At 39.4% G+C, this 21,788-nt stretch overlaps 1 protein-coding gene across 2 annotated transcripts; it reads right to left on the reverse strand.

Annotated features, from left to right (window-relative positions):
• Positions 1-1,477: 1,477 nt before the first annotated feature.
• RIOX2 (ribosomal oxygenase 2) lies at positions 1,478-21,676 on the reverse strand. Of its 2 annotated transcripts, none has more exons than XM_063443330.1 (10): positions 21,595-21,676; positions 18,708-19,145; positions 15,518-15,637; positions 14,280-14,408; positions 13,308-13,411; positions 11,506-11,608; positions 9,110-9,299; positions 5,908-5,996; positions 3,505-3,597; positions 1,478-1,704 (listed from the first exon to the last, which is right to left on the reverse strand). In XM_063443330.1, exons 2-10 carry the CDS (start codon positions 19,140-19,142, stop codon positions 1,534-1,536), a joined length of 1,434 nt encoding a protein of 477 aa, XP_063299400.1. In that variant the 5' UTR covers positions 19,143-19,145; positions 21,595-21,676; the 3' UTR covers positions 1,478-1,533. The 2 variants fall into 2 exon arrangements, with proteins under 2 accessions (XP_063299400.1, XP_063299390.1); XM_063443320.1 differs by lacking the exon at positions 21,595-21,676 and adding an exon at positions 21,210-21,260.
• Positions 21,677-21,788: the final 112 nt, after the last annotated feature.

Genomic DNA, 21,788 nt, shown 5'->3' on the forward strand with positions numbered 1-21,788 from the left:
CATTATAGATTTGACAGAGACCAGATGCCTCTAGAACCTGACTGAGGAAATCTGTCGAAAGCCTTCTCAGCATCCAAAGACAAAGTCGGTAGGGAGACCCGGTCATGGTGCGCATTGTCCAGTATGTCTATAATTCTTCTGACTAAGGGTTCTAGGTTGGAAAATCTGACATGACATGTCACATGCTTACCAAACAATTGAGTTTGTTGGTAATGTAATTTTCTTAATGGTAATATTTTGTGTCAAACATAGTGGGTTAAGTCAAAACCTTCCAATTAGTGCTGACTTAAGCTGGATTTTGCGTATAAAGCGTCAGAAAGATGGATTGTTTAACCAGAAAGGGTGCCTGAAACATGTATTCCTAACGTTATAGTGCCCTAGTCGCCGTTTAGGTTACCCCACCTTCCAATAAACAGTAAAAAGACGAGACTTCCTTACCTTTTCTCCCTCTCCACACTGCACTGCGCCTCCCTGGTTGAGATCATCAAGATTGAAAATGTATGTATGAAATACATCTCAATAAAGATCATTCAGCATCATCATGCATAGCATAAAGATTGCAGGACTGAAATACAGAAGGGCCTCCAGTAGTCGTCTGAGTGACGGCAACTAGAGGTGTTACTATGGAACGAGGTAAACACTGCTTTTTCCTCTGAAAAATTAGCATTTACACTGAAAAGCCTGCAGAGACAGGCTATAGACAGCAGAACCACTACATTAGGCTACAGTGGTTCTGGTGACTATAGTGTCAAGTCCTAAATGTATTCCTTAATGAGTGGTTATGATACTAATTTGCTGACACCATATGTGAATTAGTAAAAATACATCTATGAGGTAAAGCACCCTGAGGGCTTGTACTGAAAGTAACAGAGGGTCAAGTGCCGCACTTTATACCATTAAGAAACCTGTTCCACGCATACCTCTGCTCGCAGACACTTGCATTGCAGATAACCTTTACAGATACGTTTTTTTAAACATGACATGAATACCTCCTAGGACATACACGTTAATCTGCAAAGTGGATAACCATACATCATTTTATATTGCTTTTTTAGTGCTAGAAAGTTAATTAGGAGACGAGGAAGGTGTAGTGTGAGCTGTGTCAGTAGCTCTATCAAATATTAGAACGTAATAAAAAGGAACAAAGTGTTCAAAGAGGAATTTCAGCACATTCCATTGGTTTCCCTGGTCATTTCTCCACTTTTAGCAAAAAAATGGAAACTTTTTTAACTTGGAAAAAATGTAAAAAAAAATGACTAAAGTCAATCTAAACAGTGTTTAGGACAGGTCGATATGGATTAAAACAGATCTCCAAAAAGGATTATAATAATCTCAATCATATTATGGTATATTATAAAAAATATATAGTTATATCAGGTTTTAAAAATAATATCATTGCTATAAATACAGACTAAGAAAATGAGAGCACCTCTTTAGACACTAGAAAAGACTTCACAATGAGCGTTTGCTTTGGTTATTTTTTTTTTTCTGTTTATTAAAAACAGCTGCTAAGGCTAGTGGGTGAAAGGGGGTCTAGGCCTCAGGTAGAAAGACCATTAGTAAACCTTCAGCCCAAAGAGACACGGCCAGATTTACTTTGTCACTGTCATTTTCCAGAGGCAGGTCTTTAACGCATACAGGATTGGTCTCCCAGATTAGGGTTAAAGCATTCCTGTGAGAGAGAGGAAAACGCAGGCCAGCAACCTGGAAAAAGAAAGAACGAACAAAATGAAATATATTTGAAGTAAATTATGAGTAGTGAATTTTGAATTCACAAAGGAGATACAGATTTAAAGGGAATCTCCAGTGCCAGGAAAACAATCCCTCTCCCTCCCACCCCCCAATCCCCAGTTGCTGAAGGGGTGAAAACCCCTTCAGTCACTTACCTGAGTGAGCGGCGATGTCCCTCGTCGCTGTCTCCTCCCCCGCGCCGCTCCTCCTACTGACTCCGTCGGCCGGGGGGGCGAGACTGACCCCGCCCACCGGCCGGGGAGACCTAATGCATTAGCGCTCCCCATAGGAAAGCATTGAAAAAGATTTTCAATGCTTTCCTATGGGGAAATGAGCGATGCTGGAGGTCCTCACACAGCGTGAGGACGTCCAGCGACGCTCTAGCACAGATAATCTGTGCTATAATCCAGGAAGTTCCCTCTAGTGGCTGTCTAGTAGACAGCCACTAGAGGTGGAGTTAACCCTGCAAAGTAATTATTGCAGTTTATAGAAAACTGCAATAATTACACTTGCAGGGTTAAGGGTAGTGGGAGTTGGCACCCAGACCACTCCAATGGGCAGAAGTGGTCTGGGTGCCTGGAGTGTCCCTTTAAGGCCAAAGTATCTGGGCAGGACAAAGTGACTGTGAGAAATACTACCTAGGGATAAACAGGATTAGTCACCAGAGTGTGGAATATATGGAATTCCAAGTAAAATTCACATTTTAGACCAGAATAGCTTAGCAGGAAACAAAGCTGGAGAATTTCTTCACTTTAGTTATTTAGGTCGAAAATGTGAAATTCAAAGAAAAATGTATTCAAACTTTAAAAACAACAACAGTTATGAAAACAAGAAAAGTGATTTTAAAGAATCCACTTTGTTTTTAGAAGAAAAACACAAGAATATATACTGTACATGTGAGGAAGAACTGAGTGGGTGGCATTGTGTCACTAGCAATGATATAGCGCCCTCTGCTGGCTTTGTGTGACACTGATGAAAGTAGGTGTCTGCACCTTGAAACTACACAGGTGAAGCTTGGAAAACCAGTTTCTCCGCCCGCTAAAGACTAAAAATGCAGGCCATCTCATAATATATCAGCATTTCCCCCGCGGGAGAGATATTTTCTTAATTTTAAATGTGCTAGGGAATACTGTAAACACATGTTATCTGAGGATTATAAAACAATGACAATAGGAGGATACATGTTCTGTTTGTGGTCTCTAAATACTCAAACTCGCTCAGTGATAAAACAGTGGGATAAGTGTAAAATCACAGCCAATACTGTGGCATTAATATACATATACACCTATATACTATGTATGCATAATGCAGGCAATCTGGTATGAACCCTTTAATTCCCAGAAGGTCGTGCTATGTAGTACACGTTATATTGTTGAAATCACTGGTACGGAGCCTGTCGGGGAGGCAGGGACTTGAATGGTATGCATATTCAGTATAAATGTTTGGCTGGATAAATGGGAAGAGCTTTATCCTCTGACACAAGGCATTGAATGAGCAGGTAAATTAAAGTAGAGGTTATTGTCAATCACTGCAGCTATAAGAAACTATCTGAAGAGAGCTGGGCCCAGGGGACCTCCTTGCACCATTACCTGTATGAGGAGTATAAATTGGTGTTTGGAGTGTTTTTTTTTGTTTTTGTTTTTTTTTTTAATTATTTACCAGCAAACTGCAGGAAAAAAGACTGACATTTGAAACCGGTTAAAAAAAAAATAAAAAATAAAAGCTAGACATACAGACTTTTCTACATTTTTTTGCTCAAAGTGAAATACTTACAGAACGAGAGTCATCACTCACTCCCATCATGTGAGTTTCTCGCTCATTCTTCAAGGAGTGATACACATAAACCATTAATTCAGTGGCACTATCCTACAATGGGGACAAAAATACAAATTATACAAATGAACACTTTCAGACTGAATTATTTACACCATGGTTCTAGGTCAGGGACTAGAGCAGTGACTATGCACCTTGGCACTCCAGGTGTTTGCAAACTGCATTTCCCATGATGTCCAGCCATTTAGGCTGACTGAGCATTGTAAGAAATGCAGTACTCCTATGTCGGGTGACAAAATAGTCAATGTTCTAGCGTGTGTCTTAGCCCGGGTCTTTGGTGGTTCCTAAAAAACCCTAAGTCCAATTTTAGTTTATTTTAATTTTCAGCCTAGTCTCTCCCTTAAAAACGCAATTGAAGGTGTTATGTTTCGTGTCTGTAACATGACTTGTAAAAGTAATAAAACAACAGATTGCAGATTGTTGAATACACATCTAGTGATCCTCTCAGTTATGCAATTATGGAATGTGTATGTAGAATATATTTAAATAAAGAAATCCAAAAACCTGCACTCCGGGATGTTGCAAAATATTTCAGCCCGGTACTGGTCTGCAAAGTTATCCAAACTACATCAGTACGATCGCACTCCAGGGACTTCAAAATGTTGGTAAAACTTAAAGGGACACTATAGTCACCAGAACAACTACAGCTTATTGAATTTTAGAATCATTCCCTTCAGGCTTTTTGCAGTAAACACAGTCTTTTCAGAGAAAATGCAGTGTTTACATTACAGCCTAGTGATAACTTCACTGGCCACTCCTCAGATGGCTGTTAGAGATCCTTCCTGGGTCATGGCTGCCTAAAATGCATCCAAACATTCAGTGTCTCCTCCCTCTGCATGCAGACACTGAACTTTCCTCATAGAGATTCATTGATTCAATTCATCTCTATGAGGAGATGCTGATTGGCCAGGGCTGTGTTTGAATCATGCTGGCTCTGCCCCTGATCTGCCTCCTTATCAGTCTCAGCCAATCCTATGGGGAAGCACTGTGATTGGGTCAGGCCATCACTTCTGATGATGTCAGCAGACTGCTTGTTTTTTTTAGGCAAACAGCATGCAGATCTACAGCTTCAGGCTTGAATACAGTAAGATTGTGCTGTATTTATTGAGGCTTGTGGGGCCCAGATGGTGGTTTTAACACTATAGGGTCAGGATACATGTTTGTGTTCCTGACCCTATAGTGATCCTTTAACTTTTATCCAGCAAATGCTGTGCAAAAAAAAAAAAAAAGAAAGAAAAAGTTTCAGTTCTAATTCGAACTTTCTTCAGGATTTGATGAATATGTGAAGTTTTATTTTAACAACATTTTGAAGTCCCTGGAGTGCGATCTTACTTATGAGATTTATATGTAATGGAAGTGGCTTTACAATTTACCCTTGGAGTGCTGCCCCTTGTCTGGTTGCCAGCAAAAATGTCCCTGGTCGTGCCATTTGCATCATGAAGGCAATTAAGATTTGTACGAAGGGATGAAATTTGGCATATTGTGTCACCTACAGTAAATCCTGAACACCTAACATTACCCTGTCTGCATGTTCTTTTAACTCAGAACAAAATGTGACAATACCGGAAAATAAACAACTAAAAATACAAGTAAAAAAAATTCACTTTTTAATTATTAAATCTGTGAATGTCTGCCATAAAATTTTTCCTGCTTTCAAAATAGTCACCTGGGCAGCTATTCCCACTAGCAATTTGCAGATAGTGTGAAGATTCACAGCACAGGTGTGCCAATTCTCAGCCAATTTCTAATTATAAGAGATTAAATTGATTTAAGAGGCTGCGGTGGGACTTTTCTCGTCTGTACACAAGCATGATAAGGAAAATGTGCTTAGCAAGAAACAAACATTCTGCAATGTTTTACCAGCATGCCCCGAAACACCTTGGGACCGAGAGGAACCTTGCTGAGCAACATCTTTTCTTAAATAAAATGATTACTGCCCCAAATATTAATTTAGCTAAATGTACTTTCCTGTAAAATGTAGGCAAAAATAAATATGGAAGTTGCACTGAATTCTGAGTCTCAAATGGAAACGGAGTGGCTAATAATGCCCCAATGATGCTGTCGGAGGTGGAGTTATACCTCCAGGAGTGAAGGGGACAAACTCAATATTTGCAGCATTTCATAGGCAAACGCTGCACATAGAGACTCCAAGCTCCATTACCACTTCAAATCACTGAAGCGGTCATGGTATTTGAAATAACCCTTTAAGTGTTTGCATATGCACCTAAATCTGTCCCCTGCACTCCACACAAGAGGCCGGGGTCACAGGCAGCTCTGCTAATGTCTACAGGCATCTCAATGATGTCAACAAGGCCAAGTATGTACGAACACACAGATACTCACAGAAATGTTTGGAACATGGTCTACGGTGATGGCTGTATGATCTTGGTAATGCAGTTTGATTATACTGTCAAGCTTTGGGGGAGATTCAACTAAAAGACAAGGAAAGAAAACAAACTTTATAAAAACAATACTTTCTCCCATAAGTCTGTGCTTCACTTTAATTGATAAACCATGATTCCTAAACTGTGTGAAATCAATTCTTACTAGCAGCTTCCCATCGCACTTAATCCATCACAACAAAATCAATATGGCCTGATAATACTGCTCATGTTTGACAGCCATCAACTCAATTGCTTCTCCTCTACCTATGATCTAAACCTTCGTTATTGCTCATAAGTAACATTATGCGTTCTCTATGTAGGAGTACATCTAATAATTTATGGCACTTTCTTCAAACCCCTTGCATTTCAATAATTGATCTTATTTTTCTTAAAATGCCCCAGATAAAGGCACTACATGAGAAATATAAAATAAATACTAACTATATATATATATAAAAATAAATAATTTAAGTGAACAGACCAGTGAAGACTTATAGTTGGTACAACAGGTGTCTAAAGATTGGAGTGGTATCTTGGGGACATTAAGACAGAAGGCCATAACAGGGAGCTCTGTTCACAAGAGCTAATGCGCTAGAGGTTGGGCACCACTCGTGTCACTGATTACTAGTCTTTCCATTCTAAAATCACTGGGACAACAAAACACCAAAAAAATGGCAATCTACAATACAGAAATGATAGAGAAGGACATAGCGCAATACTGTTGCAAAATAATATAGTTGTGGTTTAAATGATTGCACTCACAAAAACAGTTTGATTGAAGGCACATCAAATATACTGCTGTGAAGAATTCAGGACTTGTGGACCATCAGAATCATGCATAGGAAGAAAGAAATAAAAAAAATAGTGCAGAGTATCCAAGTAAAAAAGACACACTTTATTCACAAATGCACTTACAGAATTGCAGTGTCAAATAGGCACATCAAGGTTCAGATGGAATGGTACATCCCAGTGGAGAAATCCAGAGGAGCAGAAAAACCAGGTGCATAAATAAAATCAACAATATAATAAAAAGTAAAAAACTCTAGCACTAAAGAAAAGCCCAGTAAAAAACTCTAGCACTAAAGGGCTTTTCTTTAGTGCTAGAGTTTTTTACTTTTTATTATATTGTTGATTTTATTTATGCACCTGGTTTTTCTGCTCCTCTGGATTTCTCCACTGGGATGTACCATTCCATCTGAACCTTGATGTGCCTATTTGACACTGCAATTCTGTAAGTGCATTTGTGAATAAAGTGTGTCTTTTTTACTTGGATACTCTGCACTATTTTTTTTATTTCTTTCTTCCTATGCATGATTCTGATGGTCCACAAGTCCTGAATTCTTCACAGCAGTATATTTGATGTGCCTTCAATCAAACTGTTTTTGTGAGTGCAATCATTTAAACCACAACTATATTATTTTTGCAACAGTATTGCGCTATGTCCTTCTCTATCATTTCTGTATTGTAGATTGCCATTTTTTTGGTGTTTTGTTGTTATTGCCTTGAGGATATAAGAGGAATCCTTTATCTACAATACAGTTAATTAAGGGTAATTTGTGTGTTTGTTTCACCCAATACCCACTAAGTGTGTTTGCTATCTACACACAGGTGAATGTACACTGTTTGTTTTTAATAATTCTAAAATCACTGGGACAATAATTCATTTGAGATGCAGATACAGATTAACTTATGTAGGAGCATTAAAACTTTATTATTTTGTGTAGGCCGTTCCTTAATCTATATAGTGTATATATTTTGTTCTTTACGGAGAATTTTTTTTTCTGGGTTTGCCCCAAATTCCATTTTTTTTCTAATTAGGAGCCTTAACAACCCTTAACAAAGCACATCTTTTGTCTACTTCAATGACTATGAGATACCCTGATCTTTGGGGTATTGTCCTCTGGCTGAAAGACCAGACTAAGGAAGACTTCTTCTATAACAGCTAGGAATATAATCCATGTAGATATACCAGTGTTTTTGATGTCAATTGCTGCCACATGGGATTGGTGGTCATTGATCAAACTAAAATGATTTAGTGATTCCCGGAGGCGGACAAGAGGCTGTAACAGGCTATGCTCAAACTACCGTGCAAACGGCTTCTATAGCAGTATCAAACAATATCGAAGTATTTTGGATCCAAGAGTTTGAGCCACTTCCTAAGGTCAAGGTCCTGAACGGAAACGAAACGGTGGTTGTGTTGATTATGGATAGAGCTGTAATGCCTTACTGGAAACCTTCAGCAGTTTTTTTTTTTTATATATATATATATTTTATTAAATTTTCAGGGGACGTAGAAGAAAAAATAAATAAAAGGAATAGATCATTATGCCAACGTAAAAGTAAATTAAAGAAATGGAGAAGAAAAAAAATGATTTAGAAGGTAATGAGCACAGCCACATATAATGTAGGTGGTCCCATCTACGATTACATGTCTCAAAACGGAAGTTTTTTTTACAGCCCTTCTGGGAAGCCTGAACATCATTTTAAGATGTTTCCACTCTGCCATAATCAGTTCTGATAAAGACTCATGGACAGGAAATTCATATAGAATGTCCCTGAAAAACCTGTCCCATTTCTTATAAACCTCTGAAATCTTTCATTGCCAAGGTTAACCAAACCCACAGATGAGTTTATTAACTATCATGGAGAAAACAAAAACTACAATGCAGTTCACTCACTTTGCCTTTTGTTTCTAACTAATCCTGATAATGATATGTGCTTGGCATTTTTGAGAGCTGACATGTAAAGGACTGCTGAATAGCATAACATGGAGATTAGATTTAGAGATTAGAATGGAGAAAAAAAATTAGTTTGAAGCAATTCACTTAAATAAAATGTCTTAATTTACACCAGACCAAATCAATCTCACTTGTAGAATCTACAGGCACAATAAGTTGGAATTGATTTGTTTGACATTTGCCAGGAATTTTATTTGGATGAATCACTTACAATTTTTTGCATATGCTTAGTAGCCCACCAACCATTTTTAATTCACTGCCAAACATAGAAGCCCACCAATCATATTACTCTTTGCAGTGAAATTTGGCAAATCACAGGAAAGAAGGTAGATACCTGAAATACTTTGGAAGACAAATGCAAAATTGCAGTGAATATTTGGTTTTGTGAATCCCTTTGTGGAATTCGCTTAAAGACCAATGTACCTGGTTTTCCGGTAGTTTCATTTCCATTCCTTACAGGAGACATGGAGGAGTTCACGAACGGAGGTAGTCTACTGGCCATGAAATCTCGGATCATTCCGCAAGATCTTATGTCCTTGTTGGTTTCTAGTCTACTGGCCAAGTTCAAGAGAATTGTACGTAGATGATCTACAACACTGGAAGCATCAGCCTGCTAAACAGGTCAAGTGATAATGCAGAAAAACATATTTAATACATTGATATGGATAACAATGAATGTTAACAATGGGCCAAACAGACTACTAGCTGTTGATGTTTATTAAAGGAACACTAAAAGGTTAGAAACACAAACATATTCCTGACCCTACAGTGTAAAAACACCATCTAACCCTTCTGGGCCCTCTAAATATAGTAAAATCTTATTTGTATTCCAGTCTGCTGCTGCTGTATCTGCCTCTGATCTGGCTGCTTGGCTGACATAATCAGAAGTGATGTTCTGAGCCAGTCCCAATGCTTTCACATAGGAATGCTTTGGATTGGATGAGCTTGTTAAGGAGGCAGATCAGAGGCAGAGCCAGCACAAGCCAAACACAGCCCTGGCCAATCAGCTTCTCCTCACAGAGATGCATTGAATCAATTAATCTCTATGAGGAAAGTTTAGTGTCTCCATGCAGCACGGCCACAGAGAGCACCTCTAGCAGTGGAGTTATCCCTAGGCTCTAATGTAAACACTGCATTTCCTCTGGAAAAAAAAAACAGTTTACTGCAAAAAGCCTGAAGGGAATGATTTTACCCACCAGAACAAATACAATAAGCTGTAATTGCTCTGGTGACTCTAGTGTCCCTTTAACTGTGCAATGCGTCTAAAAAGCTCAATTTGTGATATTGCATAAAATAGTTTGCAGTAGAAAAACATATTGTATCTAATCTCCATTTACTACTCAGATATAAATTTCATTCTAAAAGCCATGTCAGCTCTCAATGTGCATCCCTCTACTAACACCAAGCATTGAGTTAAACTTAAAGGACCACTATAGGCACCCAGACCACTTCAGCTTAATGAAGTGGTCTGGGTGCCAGGTCCATCTAGGGTTAACCCTGCCTGCTGTAAACATAGCAGTTTCAAAGAAACTTTTCACAGTGAGAAAACGCCAGTGTCCATAGGAAAGCATTGAGAATGCTTTCCTATGGACTGATTGAATGCGCGCGCAGCTCTTGCCGCTCATGTGCATTCAGCCTATGACGTCGGAAGAGGGAGGAGAGAAAGGTAAGAATTTAACCCCTCCCCCTCCCCCCCCCTTCAGCCTGGCAGGAGTGGGGACCCAAATACCCTATAGAGCCAGGAAAACACATTTGTTTTCCTGACACTATAGTGGTCCTTTAACTCAATATTATAGTAAAGAGAACAGTTAAGTCTTGTCAGCTAAAGTTCAAACTTCAAACATTACACATTTTATTCAGAGCTGACGGCCAGTTTCAAACATAACTCAGAACCCATGTTAGCAGTTTATTTAATACTATGGTGTTTTAAAATAGACACTGTAAAGGGGGAGGGGGGATTTTCCAGAGAACAATTCAATTTACAATATTAAAAACTCTGTTCTCCTGCCCCAAGGTGAAACAATACTGGAATGAGTTGGGGACTTACTACACAGGGTACTAAATAGACACGTAGATATTGACCCATGGACGTAACTACTTGATAAAGACAGACGACAGTCTACAGACGCGCGAACAAAAATTACTAAACAAACACGGCGGGCAGAAGAGCCTTAGCTTAAAAAAAAAAATTATATAGATATATATATATATCCTCATGGATAAACTGACTGCACAGGTTTGCAACAGCATGGCAGCCCTGGGAAGACTAGTGTGAACATATGGGGATTTGACCCTTTCTTGCTCTGAGAGCCACCTTCATACAGCAGAGATACCCCCATTACTTCCTATCTAATATCCCTCTCGCTCGCTCTTTTCTTACCTTACCTCTCTTACCTTTTTCTAGAGCATCTTGCCTCAATGTATTATAAAATGTGAGGCTGGCTATATAGTACTAAGGATTTCATTTAACAGAGGAGATAGCTGGCACCGATGTATAGAAATCATGACGTGACTATCGCCTTAATATACCCTATGTTCTAACTACTTATTGATTCCATCTTAAACCTGTTTTATCCAGAATGTATAACCTGTAAGCTTGAACTCCTAAATAAAAAATTTAAAAAAAATAAAATAAAATTCTAGTCTTCAAAAAAAAAATAAAAAAAATAAAAGTATTTTTCAGAGTGAAACTAGAAATAATAAAAAATGCAAACATGTTATTGCCTTTGGCTAGAGATACACTACAGTGAAACTCATTACAACACAAAATACTGCCTTTGTATCATTTCTCGTCAGCCGCGAAATATCCAGTTATTTACCATTAAAAGACGCCTTGGAATGCCTCTTCGCAGTTCAATGTTGTCATTTGCCGAATCAAACAGAATCCCAGGAAAAACATCTTGAAAGTAGTCAGCCCACGAGCTGCGGAGCGAGGAGAGCGGAGTATAAGTCATGTGTATAAATGTTCAACGTTCCTTTACTGAATCGCACTTACTGGGTTTTTCACTAACCTGAGAATTCAAAGTGAATTTCACATTTAAAGTGAAATGAAAAATTCTCTAAATCAGCTATAGTCAGCTCTGCTTTCAGTTTGGCGACCCTGACCTAATATTTGAAATGTACATTAAATTCACTTTGATTTCTCACTTTAGTAAGTAACCCGGTTAGTAAAAGCAGTCAATGCTTTCTATGTCAGCAAAGACTAACCAGGGAGCACATGGTTACAATACAATACAAGCTGAATTTGAAACATAGATACACAGTAATATAAGCTGAAAAAAAGTCAATCAAATTTAGTTTTTCAAGAATAGTATAACTGCTGTTGATCCAACAGAAGATAATTATTTAAAAAAAAAAATTTTTTTTTAAATCCCACAACAATGTGAAGTCATGTTTCCACCTATAGGGGAGGGTGAATCCTTCTTGACTTTAAAACGGCAATCAACAAGCTGTTACTACACATATAAACTAGTATATCCTTGAAGTTGAAAAAAGGCTGGGGAAAAAACAAAACATACAGATCTGTCCAGAATCTGATACAACTTATTTAGGCAGGAAATTAGCTGCACATCATTGATATTTCCTTATAAACGCAGCGGATCTGATAAAATATTACTTAGACTTACCAACCAAGGGAACATTACTAGTACACACATATACTCATTGATCTCTTTATTAGGTAATCCTATCTACCTATCCATCCAGAACAATATTAACTTCACTCCGTGGATACAAAAAGGAGATGGACAGATTCTATATAGAGTTTGACACAACCTTATTTAACACATTGTTCGTACAGATAAATGTGTAATTCGTACACATGTATACTGCAATCCTACATTTTCAATTGATGAACCTAGAGACCAATAGATTAACCTAAACAAACCGAAATGTTTGATGATGATGATGTGTTGTGATATTATTGAATATCCTGCTCAAAGCTTGAACATAATTGGTGTTCGGCAGTAAGGGATGCAGGTGATGAACAATTTGTGGAATTCAAATGCTCAAAACCAGAAAAATGAATAAACTACAGAAATACATTTATAATACATACATTTATATCTATCCAAACAGAACGAGGAAACATGGTTCGAATAAACATATGTGAACTATAGTATAAACTAGTTTTAATTATTCCGGCTGTTCCGTGGAGGTGCACTCCAAGTTATCCACATTGGTATTTTCACAAGATAATTTAATTAAGGAAACAGTTCACATATTCTGCATCACACTTTAAGTAGATCGAGCTCAACAGCTGAATCTAAGTGTGGAAATATCAAAGTGTGATATCTGTGCCTTTATAATAGGATTGCTTATACAAAACAGGACAAGGGTGTGATGGGGAATCAGGAGGCAGCCTGGGACAAAAACATTCCATATGAAGTAACCTTTTTAAAACTAAAAATCACAAAATATCAGTCAAGGTGTTGAGTAGCTTGGGGGGCTGGCACAAGTACAGAGTCTGTCAATGTAACCAAGTCCAAAAAGCTTACGCAGCATGACGCTAGCGAATGACTTGGAGGGGAAAATAAAAATAAAAATAGAAAAATAAAAAAAATAAAAGCATTTCCATACTGATCGTGGGAAATGTTGTAAACTGTGACTGCAGTGTCCTTACTTGTTCTGGTAGGTGCTGATGGTCACATGAGTGGAATGTGATGAGCCAGCAGGGGTGTTAGCATGATGAATGACTCCTCTGGGGAAATAGAGAAAATCCCCCGGCTTTAAGAGGAAAGAAAACATGCAATGTGTTGTTGGTTTACAGTTATTATTTTATTTTATTTATAAAATATTTTACCAGGAAAGATACATTGAGATTTCTCTCGTTTTCAAGTATGTCCTGGGTCCACAAAACATTGCATTCAGAACATTCATACAGAACAGAGGACAGTAATGCTTTAAACAGAGATGAGGTGGTGACAAAAAGGTACAACTATATCTTAAGGTTCAATGTCACAAATCGTATGTTACAATAAACAATAAAAATAAAAAGTATACACTTCATTTTATTTCATGTTTTTAACCCAGATTAGACCTGGTCAAGTTTTAGAAGGAAAAAGTGAGACGGTGAGGATTTTGAAAAGTGTTGCCAATAGAAAAATTGGGCACGGTTCTAAAAGTGGATCATTCGCCATGGAGACCAACAGAATCAGCAATAACACGCTGCCATGTGATTGTTCCATGTTTAGAACTTTGAGACACTTTTGCCATTAGCATCCCCTATCTCAGTAGAAATCAGTTTAGGTCCAACTTAAGAGTCTATCGGCTGGGAGTGAAAGGGAGAGTGTCTTAATGCAGAAGCAATGAAAGGCGCCATCGTGCCAACCGCAGTCTCTTTTACCGTGTATATCATAAAGTGCATCCTCCACTATGACTTATTTTATTTAGATTTATAAAAGTATTAGGTCTATTAAGAATATGTTGTGTCTTCTTTTTTAGGCAAGGATAATAAGGTCAATTAAATGAGCAACCCATTATAAAGCAGCGAACTGATGTTACACACATCCTACTGAAAGTAGAAGGAGAAAGCTGTAGGTATTATTGCGACACATGGTAATATATCAAGTCACACCACCACCATTCACGGTACCTTTAACGTGAACTCATGAGTCGGTGTGCCAATTCTGTCTTCTGACTCTACAGCGTACTCTCTCGCTAGCGGTACTGTGGGATTGTAGAGCTTCCAACGTTTCTCTCCCTCTAGCTGAAGAATAAAAACCTGGAAATAAACAAACAGAATAGTATTATTGAAAAACTAACTTGATTAGACATCAGGAGAGTGAAGAGTGAGTCAAAAGTAACGTGCATTCTAATACTGGGCTGGCCCACATGCCATGTGAAATAGAAATTAATGAATGCTCTCGGTTACAGTGATATTACCTCAGCTCAGTAATATAGTAATGATCACTCCATTCTAACGCCAATGTACTGGCAGTAAAGCCAAAAGGAAGGTGCTGCAATAGAATAATAGATCTCCAAGAAAGGCAGCACAGACTATAGCAGATCTTCCACCAAATCTGAAACGTGTCTTTATGACACATATATATTTACTCTAAAGAGAGGCTTTGACTAAAGCTGAACCTGGAATGATAGGTATCCTTTAAAGGTCATAGAAAGCAACATAGAAAGCAAGAAAAATAAAAAAATATGTAATTCCCTTGCCTGTTGTACACACTTCCCAATTCAGTAAACGTGTAACCTTATTCAGAGATGGGCAGCCTTTTCATTTGTAAAGTGTTGGTTGCATCCATCCAAACCGCAGGTATTAACAAGATAGCACAAAAATATATACCAGTCACGATACACAGAAAATGATTTGAAGAGGATAACATTTCATCTTAACACCTACCGTAAGTACAGATCTTAATTTAATGTTCTTTAAAAATTTGGTCCCTTTACTTACATGTTATTGAATTTCTGGACGGCTGTCCAATGGGACCTGAAGGAGACGCACACGGTTTTTGGATGTAACTGAAGTCAGATTTTTGCACAGACTACATGGGTGAGGGCAAAATAGGTAGCAAAGGCTAAAATAAGGGCTTAGGGATAAAGAGGGACCAAGTAGGTCAAGGGTGGGGAATAGCCAGCGAATGGCTATTTTGGGGTTTACACACTACAGCCCAACATATTATACTGTCACCCCCACAATTCTAGATGGCTGAGAGGGAGTTAAGGAAGTTGCAGTCAAACAGCAGCTGGGGGGATGTGGGACAACATCCCTATCCAATACATTGTTATTTACAGTCCAATGGAACTGTTCTGATTAGAACACACAAGCATATATCAATATTATTCCGGGAGACAGAAGACAGAAGACAGATTTCTCACCTCAACATCATCATAGTGCGCAGGAAGGCCCTGGGAGTCAGGAGGTGTGATATACACATTACTCCCTACTAGCGTACCAAAAAAACTCTCCAGCTTTTCCATAATGTGCCACAAGTCATCCTGAAATGAAAATCAAGAAAGAATTACCTTCAATATTTATTGGTAAAAGGGATACTATAGGCACCAAAATGACTTTAGCTTAATGAAGCAGTTTTGGTGTATAGATCATGCCCCTGCAGTTTCACTGCTTTATTCTCTTCCACTTAAGAGTTCAATTACTTTGTTAATACAGCCCTAGTCATACCTCCCTGCATGTGACCTACACATCTTTCCTAAACAGTTCCTGTAAAATAAGTTCTAATTAAGGATCGACCGATATTGATTTTTTAGAGCCGATACCGATACCGATAATCTGTGAACTTTCAGGCCGATAGCCGATAACTTGCCGATATTCTGTACATTTACAATTTTGAAAAAATAAACTATTTCTAACGGTAAATGCACAAAATATACATGCCACGTGTAGTGGATGAAGTGTATTTAGACAGGGGAGCTGTGTGTGTAGTGGATGCAGTGTGTATTTGTGTAGTGTGTATATATAGTGAATGCAGTGTGTATAGTGAATGCAGAGTGTGTAGTGTGTGTATAGTGAATGCAGAGTGTGTGTGTAGTGTGTGTGTAGTGTGTGTATAGTGAATGCAAAGTGTGTGTTTCTGTAGTGTGTGTATAGTGAATGCAGAGTATGTGTTTGTGTAGTGTGTGTATAGTGAATGCAGAGTGTGTGTTTGTGTAGTGTGTGTATAGTGAATGCAGAGTGTGTGTTTGTGTAGTGTGTGTATATAATGCAGTGTGTGTTTGTGTAGTGCGTATATAATGCAGTGTGTGTTTGTGTAGTGCGTATATAATGCAGTGTGTGTGTTTGTGTAGTGTGTGTATAGTGAATGCAGTGTGTGTGTTTGTGTAGTATGTGTATATAATGCAGTGTGTGTGTTTGTGTAGTGTGTATATAATGCAGTGTGTGTGTGTTTGTGTAGTGTGTATATAATGCAGTGTGTTTGGGTAGTGTGTATATAATGCAGTGTGTTTGGGTAGTGTGTGTGTATGTAATGCAGTGTGTGTGTGTGTGTGTATGTAATGCAGTGTGTGTGTGTGTGTATGTAACGCAGTGTGTGTGTGTATGTAATGCAGTGTGTATGTAATGCAGTGTGTGTGTGTGTATGTATGTGTATGTAATGCAGTGTGTGTGTGTTTGTGTAGTGATGTAATTTGTGTAAAATGGGGGGGGGGGGGGGCTAATGTTAATTATTTTAAAAAAAAAATTATATTTAAATTGTGTTTTTTTTTCCTTTTGGTCCTCCCTCCCTGCTTCTTACCAGGGAGGGGGGATATAGTATTCCCTGGTGGTCCGGTGGTTTGTTAAGTACTGTGGAGGGGCCGGCAGCAAGCGCTGACTTACCTTGCCAGCAGCTCCTGCAGCTCCCCAGTGTAAATCTCGCAGCCCTTAGTGCCGCGCGGAGCGTTGCCATGGTAACCCGTGGCAACGCTCTGCGGCTGCGGGTCTCGCGAGATTTACACTGGGGAGCTGCTGGCAAGGTAAGTCAGCGCTTGCTGCCGGCCCTCCCAGGACCGCCAGGCTTGTAATGAGCCTGTCGGTCCTAGGAGGTATTATCGGCAATATCGGTAGCTATATTGGCCGATACCGATAATGCCGAAAATACTGAATATTGGACGATAATATTGGTAAAACCGATAATCGGTCGATCCCTAGTTCTAATGTTTACACTTCCTTTATTGCACAGTCTATTTAATTTAGAATTTATTATAACCTGCTCTATGAATAGCCTTCTAGATTCTGTAGTAGCTTCCTCTGTGTGTAAAAACTTCTAAAGCAAGTTAACATCTGATTGAACCATTTTTTCCCCCAATTCAGCTTTAAGTCACAGCCAGGGGAGATGTGCCTAGAGCTGCATAAACAGAAATAGAAGGCAAAACAGTGAGGCTACACACCCAAACAGCTTAATTAAGCTAAAGTTGTTTTGATGCCTATAGTATTCCTTTAAGTGTACAAAACAGATCAATTCCAAATCCAGATAACATGCCAATTCATGTGTCCTTAGTGCCAATATTGAGAGCTCAGGAAAGTTTCCTACATACACTATGGCTGTCTATGGCAATCCTTTTCATACTTCTGTGAACAAGGGGCATTGAATAGAGAGAACATAAAGTCACCGGGTTTGACCACAAAACGATCTCTGTTAATATGTGCTTCCTTAACAAAAGTTCCCATGCTATAAACTAAATACACAGGTTTATAGATATATTGAAATGTGATGCTTCCCCAGGCAAGTCACAGAGTAACGCACTACCAGAATGTAGAACTGTTTAGTATGGAATTTAGCTGTGACAAACAAACCTCAAATCAAGGGCAGTATTAATGCATATATGACTTTATATGTAATATAACTCCCACCTAAAATAGCTTGGATATATTTCATATAGCTCACATCTATTCTAAACCAGGAAACAAAGTATGGAAAATAAATAAACGTGGTATACCACTTAATGATGCCATGACCCTAGACTATTTTACCTAGGTGAATTCATGCTGCCTAGTGATAAACATTTAGAGCAGGGGTGCCCAGAAGGTAGATCCCTAGATGGTGTACAACTACAACCGCCTTGACAAAGCATCATGGAAGCTGTAGTTTTAAGACATCTGGAGATATACCTTTTGGGCAGCCCTGATAGAGGAACACTCCACAGACACATTTCAAGAGAAACTGGCACCTTTATAAAACCTACCAGCTATCAAACAAAATGCGTTTTTTTCTGACTGCAAAGTGCGCTTCTACGAGAGAAGCACTGGATTCAATGATACGCACTGCAAGCCCAGCGCAGCGATTGTCATAATGTGCCCTGTTTCCACTGAGCACTCTATAGGCCATTGATCTCCTGGTGGGGGCAGTATTATGAGTCCAGCACTCCAACGTAATACTTGAATGTATTTAAAATAACTCTGGAGAGTTCCACTAAATCCTGCACTGGGAACATAAAGTCTAAGAAGGCAAAAGAAAAAAACAAACCCGTAGAGCCAGTAATCCAATGTGTGTCTCACCACTCCGGTATTCAAAGGGTTAAGGCAAAAAAGTTAAATAAAAAAGGAAGATTAGAACATGGTTCCGTTACTTACATTAAATCTCTGTGGCTGGTGAAACTGGATTGTTGCTTTTCCACTGCCAAAGTCTTTTAAAAGATGGGGATAGCTAGCTCTGCCGTGTCTGGGTAAAACCACTTTCTTGCCATTTCGGCACTTACACAAGTTCACGTCTTTTCCATAATACACCTTTTTGCCTGCGACTCTCTTCAAGTCTGACAGTTTGAACAGAGAAGAGTAGAAATCGGAGGTGGCCGGCTCATCTCGCTGAATCAGCAATGGTTTCTTTTCCCAGTATTCACTGAAGAATTCGTCGGGTTTCATCGGGGAGATTAAACTTTCAAAGAGGCTTGCAGGGCTCGAGAAATTTAGAGGGGATTTGGGTGAATCATCCTGCGGCCGTGGTAACTTGGGAAGAGGGGCTGTATTTTCAGTATTTTCTAAAGCTGTAAGACTTGCTCTCTTCGCCATGTTCTGTGTGAGTAAGAAAGAAAGCCAAAACATGCAATGACTTTGTATCAAACAAGCATTAAAAAGACAGATCAAACAAGAGAATCACTGACGCTCCTTGCTGTGTAAGAAGCTCCCTGCCCATCTTGTTCAGAACAATTTAACTCCTTAAGGACTAGTCTTAGGCATATTAGCAGCAATTGTTACATTCCGATGTGTCCGTGTATATCATGGGTTTAATTGAATGTCATACTTTGCAAAGACCTCAGTAGATGACATGACTCCTTAGTGGACTCCTTTGTAGGTGCACAAATACACAACAAAGATCAATGTATTATGATTCAAGAAGAAGTATTTTGCTAACGCTCTTAACCAATGAGTGCGATCTTGCCTTGCTCTTAAGTGACATCTGGCTTCACTTGACGAGAAGACCAGATGGGACGTAGGTGCCCACGGAAACCCAGTTTAGTTGTCAAGCCATGCTAAAACAGTTTTGACATATTACTGTGAAATAGCGCCAAGGCATTCCTGGCACCATAACCAATACAGGTGGTTACGGTGCTGAGAGTGTTCCTTTAACCATACTGGGAAAGTGTCCCATATTTCTTTCCTGTGAGATTTTAGATCTGTCTACAACATAAATGTGTAAATGCTAAGTTTATACAATAAAAATCCATTATTTTTGACAAAGCAAAATCTTTTTTTACACCTTGCCCCAGAGTGAAACCTTTTTGAATGAGTGATATGGTATCCCTATTTATTGGACATGATTTTACAATTTATTGGTATGGTGTACAAGGTTCGGGATGAGAGGAATATGGTATGCCTCTTTCAATCATTGGATACCTTTAAAATAGCTTGGGGTAGACAAATTTAGGGTGTACTCCACCTCTAGCAGCTTTCTACCAGACAGCCACTAGAGGGACTTCTGGGTCGTGTTGACATTTGGGCGCCTGACACTGGACGCCCTCACGCTATGCACGAGGACATCCAGCGTCACCCGAAACCTCATAGGAAAGCATTGTATAATGCTTTCATATGGAGTTGCTGCTCTAATGCTAGTGTGGCCATTTTTTCGCATGCGCATTAGGTCTCCACCCACTGACGTCTGGAGGAACGAAGGCAGAGTCCAAGCCAGCGAAAAGGGATATCAGGGCTGGACTCAGAGAAGTGGCAGAAGAGGTTTATTAAGGGGGAGGTGGAGGGGGGGCACTATAGTGCCAGGAAAACAACTTTGTTTTAAAGGCACACAGGGACCACAGGAACACATCCACAAATCCAAAGTGACGTACCTCCATGATTTCCTGGGCACATTTCATTTTGTCATCCTGATGGGCATCACATGAAACATGCTACCCTGTCATATGTAGTATTTTATAAACTAAAGGGTTTCTGATTAATCATTTGATGTCCTCCCTACCTGTAGCAACTATATTGCATATGCTTCCCATCAGTTAGTAAAAAATTATATCTACCCAGGGAAACATGGATGATATGTCATCTCCAATAAGAAAAAATAAAATAAAAAAAATGTAAGATCAGAAACGCTCAGCTGCTGTCACTCCAGGTGATGTGGCCCAATGCCTCCTATATTTCTCTGTGGCCATTGGTTTGCCAGATCTACCATGATGTCGTTGACACTATTTAATTAATTCATGTTGATGAACACCATATGAAAAGCAATGCCTTGTAGCATATAAAATTAAAATGCTGCAGGAAAGAAATCACGGCATTAAAGGAACATTCCAAGCACCATAACTACTGTCTGCTGTAGTGGATATGAGGCAAAGGGTTCCTTTGCCCTCTCTCACAGTTTAAGAGCAGTTTGGCAAGATACCTGGGGACCACCGGACACCAGTCAGCTCCTGTCCTGGAGCCAGCAGCAGTACCTGGCAAAAAGCTTCCCTTAGCGCTTCCACTGGGTAAATCCCAGCCATGCAGGGCTGGCTTATTGTCTCCAGGCACCGCCAAGCTTACATTGGAGCCACAACATGTGGCTGCAGGTAAGGCACTGGTCAGCGCTCAGGTATGTTGTCTGTAGTGGTTATGGTGCTCAGAGTGTTCCTTTTATCAAAACAGGTATCTTACAGCATATGAACTCTGCATACTGCAGGGCAGGCCCATTCCGGATACTGCCTTCATGAAGAAACCATATACAGGAAAGCATTTTGCATCTGCCAACCCTAAGCACCATATGTATTGTAAACATGAGGCCATGCGATCAGCTGAACACCATGGGAGCCCTAGCCACCCTAGCCCTTTACTCTATTTAAACCATGTAGACATGTGTACATGCTTAGCAGAATACCAGGAAGGAATGGGCTTCTGCACGTGTTTCTGATAATAAGCATACTGTCCCTTTAAATTGGAAGGCTTATTAAAGATGCCATTTCCAGGTGTGAGCTGCCCTGTCCAATGCATGATCTATCAGCCTGCCCAGTGCCTCCTGGAAGCAGATCTCCCGAGCTCTCACCTTGCCAGCCCTGACCTGCACCAGCTGATCACTTCACCCACTCAGTGGAACGCACACCATGTGGCTGGACATTCTCTCCCAGCATGCCTTGCGGATTGAAGCTCCTACTCTTAAAGCGGAAATTACCTAAAATCAAGCTTTACCTTCCCATAAGGAGGGCGACACCTAGTGGCTCAGAGTAGATACAGTTTGCA

Source organism: Pelobates fuscus, chromosome 1 (assembly GCF_036172605.1).
Source record: "Pelobates fuscus isolate aPelFus1 chromosome 1, aPelFus1.pri, whole genome shotgun sequence".
Taxonomy (NCBI): domain Eukaryota; kingdom Metazoa; phylum Chordata; class Amphibia; order Anura; family Pelobatidae; genus Pelobates; species Pelobates fuscus.